This window comes from Oncorhynchus keta, chromosome 11, assembly GCF_023373465.1.
Source record: "Oncorhynchus keta strain PuntledgeMale-10-30-2019 chromosome 11, Oket_V2, whole genome shotgun sequence".
NCBI classification, from domain to species: Eukaryota; Metazoa; Chordata; class Actinopteri; order Salmoniformes; family Salmonidae; genus Oncorhynchus; species Oncorhynchus keta.
In genome coordinates this window covers 44,121,201-44,138,710 of record NC_068431.1, presented here as the reverse complement: position 1 = coordinate 44,138,710, position 17,510 = coordinate 44,121,201, and the positions used below count along the sequence as shown (strand labels likewise).

The window sequence follows — 17,510 nt, the reverse complement described above, 5'->3', positions numbered from 1 at the left end:
GTTCCCCAGACCTGAATCCAATTGAGCACATCTGGGACATCATGTCTCGCTCCATCCACCAATGCCACGTTGCACCACAGACTATCCAGGCACCACAGACTATCCAGGAGTTGGCGGATGCTTTAGTCCAGGTCTGGGAGGAGATCCCTCAGGAGAATATCCGCCACTTCATCAGGAGCATGCCCAGGCGTTGTAGGGAGGTCATACAGGCACGTGAAGGCCACACACACTACTGAGCCTTTTGACTTCTTTTAAGGACATTACATCAAAGTTGGATCAGCCTGTAGTGTGTTTTCCACTTTAATTTTGAGTGTGACTCCAAATCCAGACCTCCATGGGTTGATACATTTGATTTCCATTGATAATTTGTGTGTGATTTTGTTGTCAGCACATTCAACTATGTAAAGAAAAAAGTATTTAATAAGAATATTTCATTCATTCAGATCTAGGATGTGTTATTTTAGGGTTCCCTTTATTTTTTTGACCAGTGTAGTAGGATTTAAGTACAGTATTGCATTTCAAATGAGATTGGATGGATTGCGAGTGTTCGGCCTATAAAGTCATGCACTAACGTCAAAGGAATAGAATAGTATTAGTAGCATAGTCTTTCTGTCCCACGCTCGTCTTCACAGTTTCTCTCTACTTATCTCACTCTCCTTCTCTTGGCCTTTCCCTCCATATTGTCACATGGACACAATGCTGTATGTTCTAGTTTCTCATTTCTAAGACCTAACTCCTTGCATTAAATCTTTGCACGTTATGGTCTTGCTGGGAGAACAACTACTCTATGTCTGTGAACACTTTGATACTCTGAAAATAGCATTTTGGTGAAATGCTCAAGCAGTGGAGTACTCCATTCAAATGTCATAAAATACTTGAGATTGTCTGTCTGTACACTGTATCAGATAAAATAATTGAATGCTGTATTATTGCACTACAAATATAATACAGTAGACTACACAATGCACTTGAATAAGTCACAAAAAGTAGCATTAAGAACTGTTAGGTCAAAATATAAAAAAAAGATGTTAAAAAACATACAAATTCATAAAACATTGTAAAGTTAAAAATCATGTCCAGAGTATTGTATCATGCCAAACATACAATACCTTTTGAATATACAATGATATATACTTTCAAAAGTCATATTTCATAAGTGAATATAGTAACATTTCTCATTTAAAGTACACATGGGTTCTTCGCGTAAGCCTCCTGTTTTACGTTGATTTCTCCTTTAGCTGATTCTCTGAGGCTTGTTCACAGTGCAGGGAAAGTGTTAGAGTAATCAGAACCGGGCAGAGGCCTGCACAGGTACGTTGACAAAACTCAGATGGAGGTATGATAAGTTGTTGTAAAGTGAAGCCCTTTAGTGCTACAGCTATTCTACATACAGTGTTTTCTAGGTTGACCGTCATATTGCACTGTTTAGGCAGGTAGGAGCTAAATCCTGGTGTGTCACTGTCCTGAGTATTTCCTTGGACATGATCTCACACTAGAAATGGATTCTAGTCTGTGCTTTATATAGATATGCTGAGAAGGAAATGTCTATCATCAAAATATACTAAATATAGTGCCGCTGTCAAATGTGCTCATAAATATTTGAACTGTGAGAATATATTAACTCTGTCTGCAATGTGAAGTGGAGCAACATGGGGTACTTCTCTCATACCTGGCTCATTGGATGACAGGTATCAGGTATTGATCTATTTTATAGTAGTAACTCAACATGCACATCCAACACCATGTATCAGGAAATGAATAATTCCATACTATAGGCTGATGTCCGGAGCCAAAAACAAGATCGAGAAAGCAAAAATGATGAAAAATGTTAAGTCTTATTTCTAATCAAAATAAACTAAACTTCTTACCTAGAGTGTGCACACTACACATTCACAGATGAACTGAGATTGTTATTTCACCAGCTAAAGGGGTTATGGAAGGCATTGGCAACATCCTTCTCTTGCACATGTTTTTTTTGTTCTATGATTGTGACCTCTCTCACATACCCCAATAATGCATTATGACATCACAATGAGGTACCATCACAAGGACACGACAGAATATCCCTTTTGTGTCATGTTTTTCCTGAAGAGGTAAGGTAGGATTTTGGAAGATATTGAGTGCCTGCTCCAATGTTAACAGAGGGTGCTTTGCATAAAGACATCATGTTAAGTTCCTTTCTTCTTTAGGATATTTTCTAAATGCAAGTACCTGTCGATGTAGCCATGCAGATTCATGCTTGATGGAAAATGATGAAGGTAGTCTACAGGTGTGGTCTGTTCGAGGAGGGCAGAGGGTTGGAGGAGCTGCCCCCAGAGGTAAGTAACTGTTGGATCCCAGTGATTGAAGAGGGGTGTTGGTGTCGCTCTTAACAGCTTTGAACATTCTCCAGCTGAATACCCCAGAATGAGGACATCATGGCAGGTCACTGCTGGCCCTGGAATCCTGCCAATAAATAGAAAATACAGTCAGCCAATAGGAGATGGAGAGAGGAGGGGATCAGCTTGACTGACAGCCTTTAAGGAGTCACAACTCATGCAACTGATAAGATCCCTCAACTGGGACATGACTGGTTACTGCACAATCAATCAATCAAACATGGGTGGGTGTTACATACTGAGTTACTTAAACAATTATCATGCTCTGGATTATGTAGGGAGGTGTGCATGGTGAGTTCCATAAACATGTCTACATGGGCTATTTGTTCAAATCCTTATTTTATTATCGTCACAGACAATAGAAATCAGGACAAATTACAGAATGGATCTATCATGTGCATCTAGGCCAGATTAAAAACCAAGCAAGTGAAATTTGAATAAAACCAAACAAATGACAAGAATAAGGAAAAATGAAAGGGCTGTATGTACCATAGAGACATGCACATCACAGTTTGGGAGAGTGGGAGATAGGCAGGCTGGCGTTTGAACTATTTTAGTACAATTGTGTGTGTGTGTGTGCGTGTGAGCGTGTGTGCGTGCTTGTGCGTGCGTGCAGGGCAATTGGTACTATGTTTATGGAGGCCACAGTTAGTCTGTGTTAGTTAGTCTGTGTTAGTCTGTGGCCACTGCCTGACACCATGCTGATCATAATTGAAATATTTTCCCTTGTATTGGGCCAGTGATAAGAGGTGGCTGCTGGGCAGCAGGGGCAGAGCTAAAATATGATGTGTGTGGATGTGACAGAGGTGCTGGATGATGCATCCACTGCTCTGAGACAGGTGTACACACTGAGAGCTCAGGACCAGGACAGTGCATACCTTAATCCTCTACGTTATTTGTGCTTAGAGCTTTGCTGTGAGCCTCTGCCAAACAAACCACATATTGTCATTATTATTCTGACCTGGCAGCCACTTTGGGCCTAATCTCAGCTGTCAGTGAGTGATTGGTTTCCCGCTTTAGAGAGATTTCCAAATGTAATATTCATAGCTCACAGATGCATCACAATGAAGGTCAATGGAAAGGAGGGTGTGCAGTGAGTGTCAGGGGAAGGGGACAGATGAAAAATAGAGAAAGGGAGAAACCAAGGTGCTGTCTAGAACATAAAAAGGGATTTTCAACTGTCCCCAACTGTCCCCTTTGAAGAACCCGTTTTGGTTCCATGTAGAATCATCTTGGGTTCCATGTAGAATCCTCTTGGGTTCCATGTAGAATCATCTTGGGTTCCATGTAGAATCCGCTGCGGAAAGGGTTCTACTTGAAACCGAAAAGAGTTCTCCTATGGGGACAGCCGATGAACCCTTTAGGAACACTTTTTTCTAAGAGTGCAGGAATTCATTGTCCTTTCTCTGCCTCCTCTCTGAGAATCAATGTTTGTCTGCTCTTTGCTGACATTATACAATCCATGCCCCCTTTTAAAAAGGACACCGAACTCTGCCTACACAGATCAACCCCACATCTGGGTTGATAAAAGTGACTATTAGAAAATTGATCCAAAAGTACAGGCCTAGAAACATAATCCTAGTTTGAGTTACACCAATCACAGTGCTCCTACATGATGCCAGCAACGAGCATACCTCCAGCTGTAGAATGGGCTTCCTTTCATTTTGAGTACTTTAGAATAGGAAAAAAGAAAGGTTCAAAATACACACACACACTTTTTTTTAAAACACACTCCACTAATCCAATCCATCTCGTTAGTTTTCATGTCATGGCAGTACAATGGAGAGGACTCTGCCTTGTCCCTAAATCAAAGCTGAAATTAAAATGCCAGTTCAGTTCAGTCTTATTGGGCCTGCAACTGAAGAAAAAAATACACAAAGACAAACACACATCTACACAAATGTCATTAGAATAAACACAATGTCATACAATGTTTAGCCTACACCGACTTTCCCATTAATATTACACTGTACGAAGTTGATCTGTGAAAGAGTTCACTTGAGTCCATTCTTCTCCCCCGGGTTAGTTTTATTATTACACAAACCCCAGGCCTGGTTTTCAATTCCCTGACCTCAAAAGAGTTGTAATGTCTGAGACAACAGCACACAGACGATCTTGGAAAGCCATTTTATTAATGCATTAAAATTGCATGAACTGCAAGCAAAGAATGAAAGGAAGTGGCAGTAACATGACTTGGGAATTAGCATGGCTCAATGACTTACGTAAGCAATCGGAGCCAAACCCCAGTATAGTTTGAAAGGCAGCAGGGCAAATTAAAAGCAAATAAGTATTTCTGTTAATGTCTACAAAACACACAGCAATAGACTGCCTGTGTTCAAACACCACAGGACTAGAGCAGAGCATAACACGATAAAACCTGCAGACATCCCATAGATCCTTAGAAATAAATTGGGTTTATTTAACAAACCAACCTCAAGCATCCTCGAATTGGTAAACCCTGGTCAGAGATGTAGTTCTAAATAGCACACTACCACAGTCTCTGTTCATTAACTGGAGTGTGTTAGTAGAAGGCTGAGAGCTGCACTGAGGCGACACAGGGTCTGTAGGCTCCTCCTCTAAGAGGAATGAATATGACATTGTGAAGTGGGTCAAACAGTCACTCAGTCTGCAGGGTGCGCAGTGCCAGAACATAGAAACATGCAGAGGTAGCTCTGGTCTAGAATATTTTTTCAACAGGGGAAATAATGTTCTTTGCAAAACGAGGCCCTGTCTGAATATTTTTTGAATGCATCCTTCATTCATGTAATCAGTGAATGCATTATAGGCTCAATGAAAGCAAGGCTACTGCTTTCATTAATCCACCCTTGTCTGATTTGTGATTACATGAAGGAAGGAGGAGTGTGCATTTCATATGAAGAAATACAAGAGGAAAACTGCTCCAGGCCTCCATCTCAGAGGAGCACATACCTGTAGTGTGGATGCTCTTGAGTCGCTGGTCTCTGAGGGACCTGTGCTTCTGGGTATACTGGACACAAAGTAGCCTGCTCCCTTGGGTACTATAGGCTGTCTGACAACCACATTGCCTTTCCTAGTCTCTGCCAGAAACAGGCTGTACCAGTAGGCATCACTGGAGATGAGGGTGGAATCAGCGATGGTGGAGCTCCTCTGGCTGATGTAACTGTTTCTGCTGATCACACTGTTCCTGTTCAGACTGTTCAGATTCATATTTATAGCAGGAGGCATCTTCATGGGCTTCGGTTTCTGACACTTCAGCACAATGATCACCAATATGGTGATCAACAGCAGGAAGGACACTGAACCCAAACCGATGACCAAATACAGATTTAAGTCTGTGAACAAGTCAAATTCTAAAGGCACCTCAGTAGTTTCTGAGAATGGCGTCACCATGTGTTCTACTGTTGATATCTTGATGGTAATTGTGGCCGAAAGAGCAGGGTCTCCATTGTCTTTGGCGACAACAACCAGCCGCTGGTGACGGGGGTCCCTGTAGCTGAACATTCTTGTGGTCCGGATCTCCCCGTTGTACTGATCTAGACTGAACAGAGTAGAGTCACTGGTCTGTAGAAGCTGATATGTGACCCGTGAGTTCTGTAATGAGTCTGTGTCAATGGCTATTACTTTGACAATCAGGAATGCTTTATCAACGGACCTCGGGATCACCTCTTCAATCACCGAGCCCTGTGCTCGCCAAGGCGACACTATGAGCGGGGTGTTGTCATTCTGGTCCAGAATGAGGACGTGAACTGTCACATTGCTGCTGAGTGGAGGTAACCCAGAGTCTCTGGCCTCTATGTGGAAAAGAAACTCCTTCTCCCTTTCAAAGTCAAAGGTCTTTAGAGCATAAAGGTTGCCATTCTCTGGATTAATGGAGAACAGCATGGACATAGACGTGTTGACGATCTCCTTCTCCATGATAAAATAGACCAGATACTGGTTCTCGTGGAAGTCCGGGTCAAAAGCACTGAGTGACGTCAACAGTGCGCCGGGGATGTTGTTCTCCACAACATGGATTGTGTAGAACGACTGGGGGAATTCTGGTGCGTTATCATTGACGTCTAGTATCTCCAAGGTGATTGTCTCATTGTCAAATAAGCGAGGTGTTCCTTTGTCTGTGACTATGAAAGTGATGTCATATCTTGGAATTGTCTCACGGTCCAGTGGTTCTGAAATAAGCAGAGCAAAGTAATCCTCCGAAGACTTATCGAGAACGAAGGGTAGGGATGCTTGTTGGTTCAAAGTGAGTTCAACTTCACCGTTGTCCCCAGAGTCCCTATCGCTTATACTGATTACTGCTATCAATGTTCCAATGACAACATCTTCATTGACCGTGCTTTTAAAAGATGTAATGGTGACCTCAGGATAGTTGTCATTCAGATCGGTAATAAACGCCATTACTTTACAATCTCCAGATAACGAATTCGATCCTTGGTCTCTTGCTTGAATATATATATCGAAACTGTGACTCTCCTCAAAATCAATCACATCCTTCACCTTTATTTCCCCTGTATTTGAATTTAGATAGAACTTTTCTTGCGTCTTCTCGGATGTATATAACGTGTATGAATATGTAATCTCTGCGTTCGTGCCCTCGTCCAAGTCTGTTGCGTTCAACTTCATTACTAGAGTTCCAATTGGGGAGTTTTCAGTTACATTAATAGCATATATCGGCTGGTTAAAAAAGGGGGCATTGTCATTGATATCCAGAACTCTAAGGAAGATACTGGCTGTGGATGAGCGCGCAGGAACCCCACCATCTGCAGCGGTTAATATTAAATTATGCACCGCCTGTTCCTCTCGGTCTAAATTACTGTTGATAACCAAATCTACATATTTAGAGCCATCGCTTCCGGTCTGTATTTCAATTGTAAAATACTTGCTTTCGCTCAAATAGTAAGTCTTAATAGAATTCGCACCGACATCTGCATCCACAGCATTTGTCAAAGAGAATCTCTCTCCCGGAGCGGTAGATTCTGAAATATCCAATTGCATTGTCTCCCTTCGAAAGACAGGTGCGTTGTCATTTATGTCCATGATTTCAAGCTCAATGTAAAAAATACGAATGGGATTTTCAAGTATGACATCCGTTTTAAGAAAACAAGACGTTGTCTTGCTCGAGCATATGTATTCCCTGTCTATCTTTTCAAGTATGAACAGCTCTCCCGTTTCTTTGTTAATGTCCAAATATTTTTTTGTGTGGATGATGTCAAGCTTTGCCTTGCGTGTTACCAGAGCGCGAACGTCAAGTCCCAAATCTGTAGCCAGGTTTGCAACAACGGAACCCTCTTGCATTTCCTCGGGAATAGAGTAGCGAGTAATGGGCAAAGCAATTCCCCACATCCCGCTGAATACAAAGAGAACCGTGGCGCACCTTGTCCAGACAGTTGCAATGGATAAAGCCATTATTGCAAACCAAATATGGTAAAATATAACAGTACTTGTAGCAATGCGTTGAAGCCGAATATATTTACATCTAAAAGCTATTGTTTATGTGAGAAACAATCGGTAGCCTTCTCTTCTGCACCGGGGAATTCATACCAAGCCTCCACGCGGTACAAATGCGGTGCGTTGCCCTCCCAATCGTGATGACGTCTGCTGAGTAGTCGTAAAGGAACAGCGACATTGTGTGAGCTATGTGGAAATGTTTTGAATGTAACATTAATGCATGTTTGCAGACGAAAAGTAATCTTTCGAAAGCACACTACACGCCCCTACTTGTTAAAAACCTTCCGGGAAGTTGTGATAATCAGCACCTCAAAGCTATAACTTGGCCTCTCCCTCACGTTATCGTCCTCCTGCGACAGCGACAAGCACGATAACAGCGCCAGGGCCTCTCTGAGCAACACTGATCTCGTGAAATAAAATCAGTGCAAAAGATAAATAGAATAATAGTAATCGTAATGTGATTTTAACGTCACGAGGATAGTCTGCGTAAATTCCGAGCCAACCTAAATTCAGCACCCAGCCACATGAACTGCGCCACACAGTATCTGGATCTCCAAACAAGATTGATTGAATGAGCGATGGTCTTATTCCGGTGACATGATGATAGATGCTTTACTGCCGTTTGACAAATCAATTATATTATCGCTCTTAACCATACTGATCTCATCATGTAGACTAGCCTACTCGCACAGCCTACCCGCACAGCCTACCCGCACAGCCTACCCGCACTGTATCTGCGCGCTTTTGGCTAGAGCGTGTGACAAAACTATCTGTAGAGTTGAAAATGCTATGGAAACACATTGAACGTTAGATTTTTATACTGTAGGCCTACATCAACATTTCAATGAAAACGTACATTTTGTGTAGACTACATCATCATGCACAGATTTTTTTTCTGCAACAAATACATTTGCTGGAAACACCACTGGTTGAAAAAAGCGTATATTTTCTTTATGCGAATTATAGAATATTCGCATGAAAATCTGTCGCTTTTTGGATGTCAACCTAGCTAGTGTCGATGTCAAGCCACATCCCCTGACTGTGTGATGGTGAAGAAAATTCTTAGGGAACAGCGGCACAGTGTCCAATATCAAAGCACACTTGATCTACGTGTGGATTCGAAACGCCAAAATATAAAAATATAAAAATAATAGTCTTCCTCACATATTGCAATTTCTCTTAATCTGCTTCTTTGATTTCATGTTGACGGAGCTAGGCTCATATACGGGCCCCACTAAATGGTCTGTAAAACGTGCAAGGCAGTATTTTAATTATGCTATACATACCTGTGATAAAACTCCCTTGCAAGTTGTCATAATCAGCAGCACCTCAAAACCAGAACTTGAGATGGCCTCGATCTGACAGTAGAAGTCGCACTGCAAAAGCAACAACAGAGCGATAGCGATATGGCTCTAAATCTCAGAGCAACAGATAGATAAGAATTCAACTTTTGACGCAATAATCATAATGTGACGTCAACGTCACAGCGATTGTCTACGTCAATTCAGCACCACCTTCCACGGGCATTGGCTCCAACCACAGAAATATATTCTACATTCTTGAATCTAGATTGTATTTATATGTCCACAACTCCATTGTATGTCCCGTAGCCAAACGTAAGGCTCTGCGTGTCCTCCAGTCCACCCGTCCTAACCCACATTGATTAAAATAAATCAGCAGTAAAATCCGATTTTATACATATAAACACGTTTAAGAAGCCAAGCGGGTCAAACATGAAGGTATAAAGTACAACAATATGATATACATGCTTGTAAATTACTGCCTAACAGAATGCCGTGCACAATCTTCACAACGCAACCCTCAAGGCATTTGGAGAATTTGCCATAACTGCTGGGAACAGATCATTTCCTCATTATCCCCACAAGTGACTATAATTTCCCTTATATCTGCACAATCTCATCATCATTATCAACCAGGACTGTACATGATACAAATGAAAAGAGAGAATTATGACACTGCTGTATTGAGAGAAAATAATATGCTGTAAAGTATTAAGTTATGTGTTCGAAGCATGGATTCAATTATACTAAACTATTTTAATTTTCCTTGTGCACAGAGGTTTAAACTATATGGGTTGATTATATTAATAGTTAACGAACATCCACGGAAGTGTGTATTAAATTGTACGCACAGTGTCTTCTAATATATTCATTTAAAAAAGTCCTTGTTTATCAGGTTGTCCCCTCTCTGGTCAAAGCTCGGGTCATAGCTAGAGGTGAACCTCTTATTCTTTCCAAACGTAGAGAATGAGTTGTAGACATCCAGTTCCCCCCTGGGTGCAGGCTTCAGAGTGCAGTACCCAGACGGTGTGCCAGGGATGTAGACGTTGTGCTGGTAGTCAGGTGGTGGCTGTGCAGATGGAGGCTGGGTGTAGCTCGGAGTCCACGAACGGTTTGGAACCCTTCCTACACTTCCAACCCCTCCAATCCCTTCGACCTGGGAGGACATCTTGTATTCTGCTAACAAAACAAATCACATAAGAAAGTGTTCGTTAGTTAGTGTGGTTTCTGCAATAGCAACATTTGCAGAAACCACAAGTGTGAAATAATGTCATGGCGTCAGTGTTATAATTATATCTCGAGACTGCCGGTCTGTATTTTGTTGTCTTGTAGTATTGGTATAGAATATTTTGGGACACTGTAGGTTCCTGGTCCACGTACCACGCATATGACTACCCCAGGTATAGTACTGCGGTGCCACCGGGCAGGAGAAGCCATCAGGGTCCGGCCTGGGTCTACGTGGGAAGGTCCTCTCCATGGTGCTAAAGCTGTAGAAAGAAAATACAAATAAGGAACTAGAATGACTCCTTGTTGTGTGTGTGTGTGTGTGTGTGTGTGTGTGTGCGTTCATGCCCCCCCCCCCTACCTTCACGCTATGCTTAAACCCTACACCCGAGCACTCTGTTCTGCCACCTCTGGTCTCTTGGCCCTCCCACCTCTACCGGAGTGCAGCTCCCGCTCAGCCCAGTCCAAGCTCTTCTCTGTCCTGGCACTCCAATGGTGGAACCAGCTTCCCCCTGAAGCTAGGACTACAGAGTCCCTGCCCATCTTCTGAACACATCTGAAACCCTACCTCTTCAAACTGTATCTTAAATAATCCCCCTCCTCACCTCACCTCAACCCCCACCACCACCACACTCTACTGACAGCTACGTTATAGAATAAAACATTACTTTCTATGCCTGTGATATGTGGTTGTCCCACCTAGCTATCTTAAGATGAATGCACTAACTGAGCGTCTCTAATTGACTAAAATGTAAATGTGAAATGTGTGTGTGCTCGCTTGTTTTTTTTTCCACCAGCATTTTTGTTGACCTTTTGTGTGCTGAATTTCGTCGATTTTTCGTCAATGTCCAGTCCATGTTCGCTTGCTTGAGCTGCACAATTGAGGACGTAGATAGGTTAATACAGCTGAAAGGATAGCCCACATCAATTAAATATAATTGCCACAAATAAATATGAGTCTGTGAGAAATATTAAATGATGTACCATGCGGTGGATAGTTTCAATTGCCACTTGAAATAAATCAATAAGGAATTCATAAATGAACTAATGAATGGGAAAATGAGCAGTACAGTTGTATCACGTCTTGCACTAATGTTCTACAGTAGGCCTACTACAGTCCATTAACGCACCCAGGCATGCAACTCTTGCCCCCCTGTGGCACGACGGAGTATCCCTAGGGAGAAGCAGATTATGTGAAGTTGCAAGTGAGCCACCATCCCCAGTCATCAGAGTGATCGTACATATGTATATGCGTTCTGCGTGTTTTATTGATTTATTTCATGACTTTTAAACAGTTATATTCGGATACATTCATTCTTTGATATATTACTGTGTGTACTGTATGAGTCCCATCACACTATGGACGTCTTGCTCTATTCACGTTCAAGGCCTTGCAGCGTCAGTTTATCCTTGAACAGACAAATGGAAATTGTTGGATTGCTGAGGCAATCAGAATAACAATGCAATAAGATGTTTTGCTTATAGCACGTAATACATCACATGACTTCTCCATTTCTATAAGCCTTTAGACGTTTACGGTATCACCTGGGCTACAATTGATTTATGTTACATTATATATTACACTATATTACATATAAACCATGGTGGATAGAATAACCACGGACCGTTTTAAGGATTATTCAACCAGTGACGTTTGCCCCTGCCCTTAGCTCACTCGCTCCTAATAGTATAAGTGTGTCTCAGTCCACTTCAATACATATAGTCTTCATGCACCATTTTAATAGTATGACTTTGGAAGTCATATTTTGTACTTTAAACGGTAGCGGTACCAATATAATCAGCTTTCCTGACTTGTGCGTAATTACTTTCCGTTTATTGACAGATTTATAATTTGCAATATTTCTTAGTTGTTGAACAAGCATGAGTGACAATCATCAAAATTATAGAAATAAAATTATAAATTATAATTACTTGGAGGTCTGATGTGATTATATTTGGAGCAGTACAGGCCTATACCATTTACCTCGTTCGGAATAGTTGCTCCGTTGTTCACTATCAGGCTGCGGGAGTCCTGTGCGCTCCAACCCGATTTGGGGTAGTCTGCGCCCTTGGCATTATTCTTCTGTGGAGTCGCATTCATCGGACTGCATGACTTTAGGAACATGAAATCGCTCTTGGATGATTCCGGGGTCAGACACATCTTGTAGCAGTATGGCTGAGAAAGGGGGCCTTTGCCATTTGCCTCAACGCAGTTCGTGGATCCTTTGGTGCCTGTGGTTATCTGCACGTTCAAGTTGGACTTCTTGAACACATCAGTGGTAGATTCCTCTGATCGGAACCCGCAGCATGCACTCAGAGAGAAGTTATACCTCCGAATGGAATGTCTGTCCCTGTATCCCTTTATCGCTGCCAGGACGATAATAGCCACCAGAAACGTGAACGAGATAACGCCCAGAGACACTATTAAGTACAGCGTGAGGTTCGAGCGGTACTGGGGGCTCAGTGTGAGGTCGCCGAAATCAGGCAGCGATTCTGGCACGTTGTCAACAACTGACAGGATGATGGAAACTGTGGCCGAAAGGGGTGGCTGACCGTTGTCCTTGACCAGAATGACCAGCATTTGCCTTATGGGGTCTTTTTCCACAAATCGGCGAATCGTCCTGATTTCGCCCGTGTACAGAGCGACGCTAAACAGGCTCGGGTCGTTTGCCTGGAGCACCTGGTAGAACAGACGCGAGTTTTGACCTGCGTCTGCGTCCATCGCAGTGATTTTTGCCACAAGATAGCCAGCATCAACTGACCTGGGCACCACTTCAGTCGCCGCGGTGCCGTTTTGGGGTAGAGGTGCTACTATGACTGGTGCATTGTCATTTTGGTCTAAAATAAAGACATTTACGGTAACATTGGTTCTTAGGGGTGGAAACCCGGCATCTTGTGCTTGGACTAAAATCTGAAAGTTTCTTAGCTGCTCATGGTCAAAAGAACGCAATGCGTAAATATTCCCGTTGTCTGAGTTTATGGAGACGTAGGTGGACACGGACATCCCATGTATATCACCTTCCAGAATAGAGTAAGAGAGATAGGCATTTTGGTCTGAATCTGGATCCAGGGCAGTAACCGAGCAAATTGAGGCTCCTGGTGCGTTATTCTCTGTCAAATAGACGGTGTATGATGGCTGCTTGAATCGGGGTGTGTTGTCGTTCATGTCTGACACTTGAACCAAAATAGTTTTCCTTGTGAACAAGGGAGGTGCGCCCATATCTCTTGCTGTGAGAGTGATGTTGTACTCTGGCACCGTCTCTCTGTCCAAAAAATCACAAGTAACCAAAGTGTAATAGTTCTTAAAAGATGAGTGGAGCTGGAAGGGGACATGATGTGGAATTTCACAGTCAACATTTCCATTTTCACCCGAGTCTTTGTCCATGACGCTGATGACAGCTATCACAGTCCCCGGTGGTGCGTCCTCTTGGACAGGTGTGGACACTGATGTCAAGATCACCTCCGGGAGGTTGTCATTCACATCTAAGATATTGACTAGAACTTTACAGTGCACGGCCACTGCCGACGGGCCCCTGTCCTTGGCTTGCACATATATCTCATGCATCCTGGCCTTTTCATAATCTACGACACCTTTCACTCTGATCTCTCCAGTGCGCGAATCCACACTGAAAAGCTCGCGCACTTTTATGGGAGCATGCCCGCTGAAAGAGTATGTGATATCCGCATTAGGACCCTCATCCAAATCCGATGCGTTTAGTTTTATCACAACGGTGCCCTTCGGTGCGTTTTCCACAAGCCTCACTCTGTAGAAAGACTGGTCGAACACGGGCGCGTTGTCATTTGCATCCAGAACTGTTATATTGATTTGCGCTGTCCCAGATCTCTCGGGCGAGCCTCCATCCACGGCCGTCAGCACCACCTGGTGCGTATTCTGCTGCTCTCTGTCCAAGGGGCTCTCCAGGACCAACTCCGCAAACTTACTGCCATCACTACGCGTCTGGATGTCCAGGACAAAATGTTCATTCACACTCAGCAGATAAGAGCGGAGCGAGTTGCTTCCAACGTCCAAGTCCTGCGCGCTCTCTAGTGGGAAGCGGGACCCGGGTACCGCCGACTCGGATATATCCAAATTAAACTCACTCCACGGAAAACTGGGTGAGTTATCGTTCACATCTAAAATCTCCACCTCAACCCTGTACAGTTCCAATGGGTTTTCGATTACCACTTGCAAATGGAAAGAGCAAGACAGACTCTGTTCACATAGTTCCTCTCGATCAATTATTTCGTTTACAAATAAAATACCATTTTCTAAATTCACCTCCAAGTATTGCTTTTTTGCGCCTGAAACTATCCTGAACCTGCGCGCAGAGAGTCTCTCGACGTCTAAACCCAAGTCCTCGGCTATGTTTCCAACAAAAGCGCCATGTTCCAGTTCCTCAGGGATTGAATAACGAATCTGAGCCCAAGCTAAATCCAGGACACATACGACGAGAGCTAGGCATGTCACCTGCCATATCCCCCCAAGCCGTCTCTTCGCGCCTCGGAGGTCCATCTGAGCGACGGGTTATACTACAAAAAATGCACACTCCATGGGTTTCAGTTAGAAAATCATTACGTTTAAATATATATTATTTTGTAAATAATCATTTTCGAATTGTACTCTTTTATTCTAAATGGAAAAAAAGTGAATATAAAGATATAGGCTAATAGCATCCACAACTTGAAGTGGAGCCTTGGAGTTCGCCCCAGCCGAGTGTCTTTGAATGTGTGTGTGAGTGAGAAAAGAAGAGGAGAGAGGGAGGGGTGCGCGGAGGAGGTTGGTGTCTCTGATTAGCATTGTGATGCTCTGGTGTGTGTGTGTGTGCGCGCGCGTGTGTGTGTGTGCGCGCGCGCGCGTGCGTGCGTGTGTTTATTGGCTCAATCCCAGTATTCCGATAGGGAAAAGCGACATCTGCTCTGATTCCAGTTTGAGCACAACACCATAGGCTAATCTTTCGCACTAATCAAATGCAGCGACCGTGTTATTTAGCCCAATTTCTACGGGACGGGGGGCTAAAATGATAGGCTATCACAGTTTAGTTGAATTCAACTAATTTCTCTCTCTTGAAGGTTACGATACAAAATAGCATGCATGGTTCATGTGACCTATCGCATGCTTTAATATTTGAAAAACTGTCTTACCCATTTTGGGGTTACAAATGGTTCATGTTTATTTGATCCTCGGTTTGTCAAATAGACCTACTGCAGTAGCTTCATTCAAAATGACCAATTGCAGAAGAAGAAAGTAATAGGCTAGGCTACAATCAAATCTATTGCATAAACCTTACAACGCACAGGCAAATATTTAAATAAAACCCAAACAATATCTATTTTTAAGAGCAAATAAGTAACATCTCACTAAAATAAACGACCAAAATGTATAGTTTAAATAATAAAATAAACAGTTTTCAGTAGTCTATAGGCTAGGCTATTCCAGCTGTGCGTGTGAGTAGAGGATGTGATGGAGCTCAGTGTCTCCTCACCAGTGAGAGGTCATCCTCTCTCGCGTCACTCCATCACAAGCCTGCTCTAAAAACTCTCCAATCCCCTTGTTTTAAATAAGATGAAAACACAATCTGTCTACCGGAATGAAACCACAGCAGATGGCGAGGTTTTCCGTGGGCTCGTGCTCTTTTTAATTAATGGAGTGGGGATTAGAGGGAAGTGTTCCGGGATCATTAGCGAACAGAAGAATTAAGATGTTTTGTGAGAAATAAACCCGGGGCTATCCGTGGGACGCACAGCGGTTTTCGCTGGTGCAGTTGCATTGACCTGTTTTCCACATGCCTTAAGTGCATGTTTAACGTCATTTACCCAGAGCGGAAACAGAATTTAACTGCTACGCGGCGGTTGGTATCGTGACAAACACATTTACGGATAAAAAGACAAAGGGATTACCACACGCACGCACACACCATTATAAAACGAATACTAAAAGTAAAGTAGGGTATCTAGCAATACATCTGGTCTTGGTCTTAATTACAGCAAATCTGTAAAGCTGCAGATGTGGTAAATACAGTAAACGGTATTTTAGATGTGTTTACCATCAGTGTTAGACCTAATCCTTTATTTTCTAAATCCTCCAGTATAAATCCAAGGATGTATGTTAGATTAAGATATAGGCCTACCTACACTAATGGTCCACCAATATCATGAAACGCACACGACTTTTATTAATCGAATATTTTATATTTATGTATTTTCTCAAAAACGCTTCCAACGATTTGCTGTCTGGTAGTGTGTTACGTGCTAGGAGATTACAAGTGATCATGATAAATGCGTGGGGGAAAAATATCGTCTCGGCGCCATCTGGTGTATCAGTCAAAAAGCAGTATACCTTTGATGAAGGCGGTGGCGCTCAGAGGAATTTACAGGAGAGGATGCAAGCGTAGGATATTTCGTTAGGGTGCCTGTGAAGGCCAGTAGAGGGAGACATATACTTTAGATTAGCGTCATTGGTCTGAGTCAATGGGAGGCTCTCTCTCGCTCTCTATCTCTCAGGGTGCAGAGATGGAGCAGGGTGCCACAGACAGGGAATGTCAGGAATCCCAAAGGAATGGGCACTACCCTCACCCTCACCCTCACCATCTCTTGCTCTCTCTCACACACACACACACACACACACACACACACACACACACACACACACACACACACACACACACACACACACACACACACACACACACACACACACACACACACACACACACACACACACACACACACACACACACACACACACGTCCAAACATGTATGGGATCGTAGATACAGGTAGATCTACACCAACTGTCAATCAAATGTATACCTATACAAATGTCTCTTATTGAGATGTGCCTGACGTAATGACAGTGGGCAAACAGAGCGATCGACTGCAGGTCCCTATCTTTTTACATTCATCCTATGCTGTCATGCCAAGCGACTGACTTAAGGAGAGAGGGAGGGGCAGGGGGGAAGAGAAGGACAGTGGGTGATGTCAACAGGAGTGGGGAAGATATAGACCAACGGGAAAGATTATAGGAAGGAGAGAGAGAATGAAAGGAGGGGAAAGAGGGTAGAGGACGATAGGGGCAGCCACAGCACCTGTTACTCAGCTGTGTAAACCGTAGGATTCCCACAGAAAAAAGGAAAGATACTGTATGGGTTTAAGCACAAACAAGGAGTGTTTGAAACTAGGCAGAT

At 43.1% G+C, this 17,510-nt stretch overlaps 2 protein-coding genes across 3 annotated transcripts; both read right to left on the bottom strand.

The window, feature by feature from the left end:
• Positions 1–2,277: 2,277 nt before the first annotated feature.
• On the bottom strand, positions 2,278–8,424 carry LOC127905960 (protocadherin alpha-C2-like). The gene is made up of 2 exons (XM_035760200.2): positions 5,307–8,424; positions 2,278–2,445 (listed from the first exon to the last, which is right to left on the bottom strand). The coding sequence occupies exons 1-2, from the start codon at positions 7,758–7,760 to the stop codon at positions 2,416–2,418; spliced, it is 2,484 nt and encodes an 827-aa protein (XP_035616093.1). The 5' UTR covers positions 7,761–8,424; the 3' UTR covers positions 2,278–2,415.
• A 1,051-nt stretch (positions 8,425–9,475) lies between these two features.
• LOC118373910 (protocadherin-10) lies at positions 9,476–15,073 on the bottom strand. Of its 2 annotated transcripts, none has more exons than XM_035760199.2 (4): positions 12,312–15,073; positions 11,138–11,199; positions 10,484–10,590; positions 9,476–10,282 (listed from the first exon to the last, which is right to left on the bottom strand). In XM_035760199.2, the coding sequence occupies exons 1-4, from the start codon at positions 14,838–14,840 to the stop codon at positions 9,972–9,974; spliced, it is 3,009 nt and encodes a 1,002-aa protein (XP_035616092.1). In that variant the 5' UTR covers positions 14,841–15,073; the 3' UTR covers positions 9,476–9,971. The 2 variants fall into 2 exon arrangements, with proteins under 2 accessions (XP_035616092.1, XP_052313225.1); XM_052457265.1 differs by having other exon boundaries at positions 9,476–10,279.
• Positions 15,074–17,510: the final 2,437 nt, after the last annotated feature.

Coding starts and splice junctions, on each gene's coding strand:
- LOC118373910 (XM_035760199.2), bottom strand. CDS start 14,840: ATGGACCTCCGAGGCGCGAAGAGACGGCTTGGGGGGATATGGCAGGTG. Junction 11,200..12,311: donor GAGCAACTATTCCGAACGAG/GTAAATGGTATA, acceptor TCAATTGTGCAG/CTCAAGCAAGCGAACATGGA. Junction 10,283..10,483: donor CTGGGGTAGTCATATGCGTG/GTACGTGGACCA, acceptor TTGTTTTGTTAG/CAGAATACAAGATGTCCTCC.
- LOC127905960 (XM_035760200.2), bottom strand. CDS start 7,760: ATGGCTTTATCCATTGCAACTGTCTGGACAAGGTGCGCCACGGTTCTC. Junction 2,446..5,306: donor CAAGAGCATCCACACTACAG/GTATGTGCTCCT, acceptor ATTTATTGGCAG/GATTCCAGGGCCAGCAGTGA.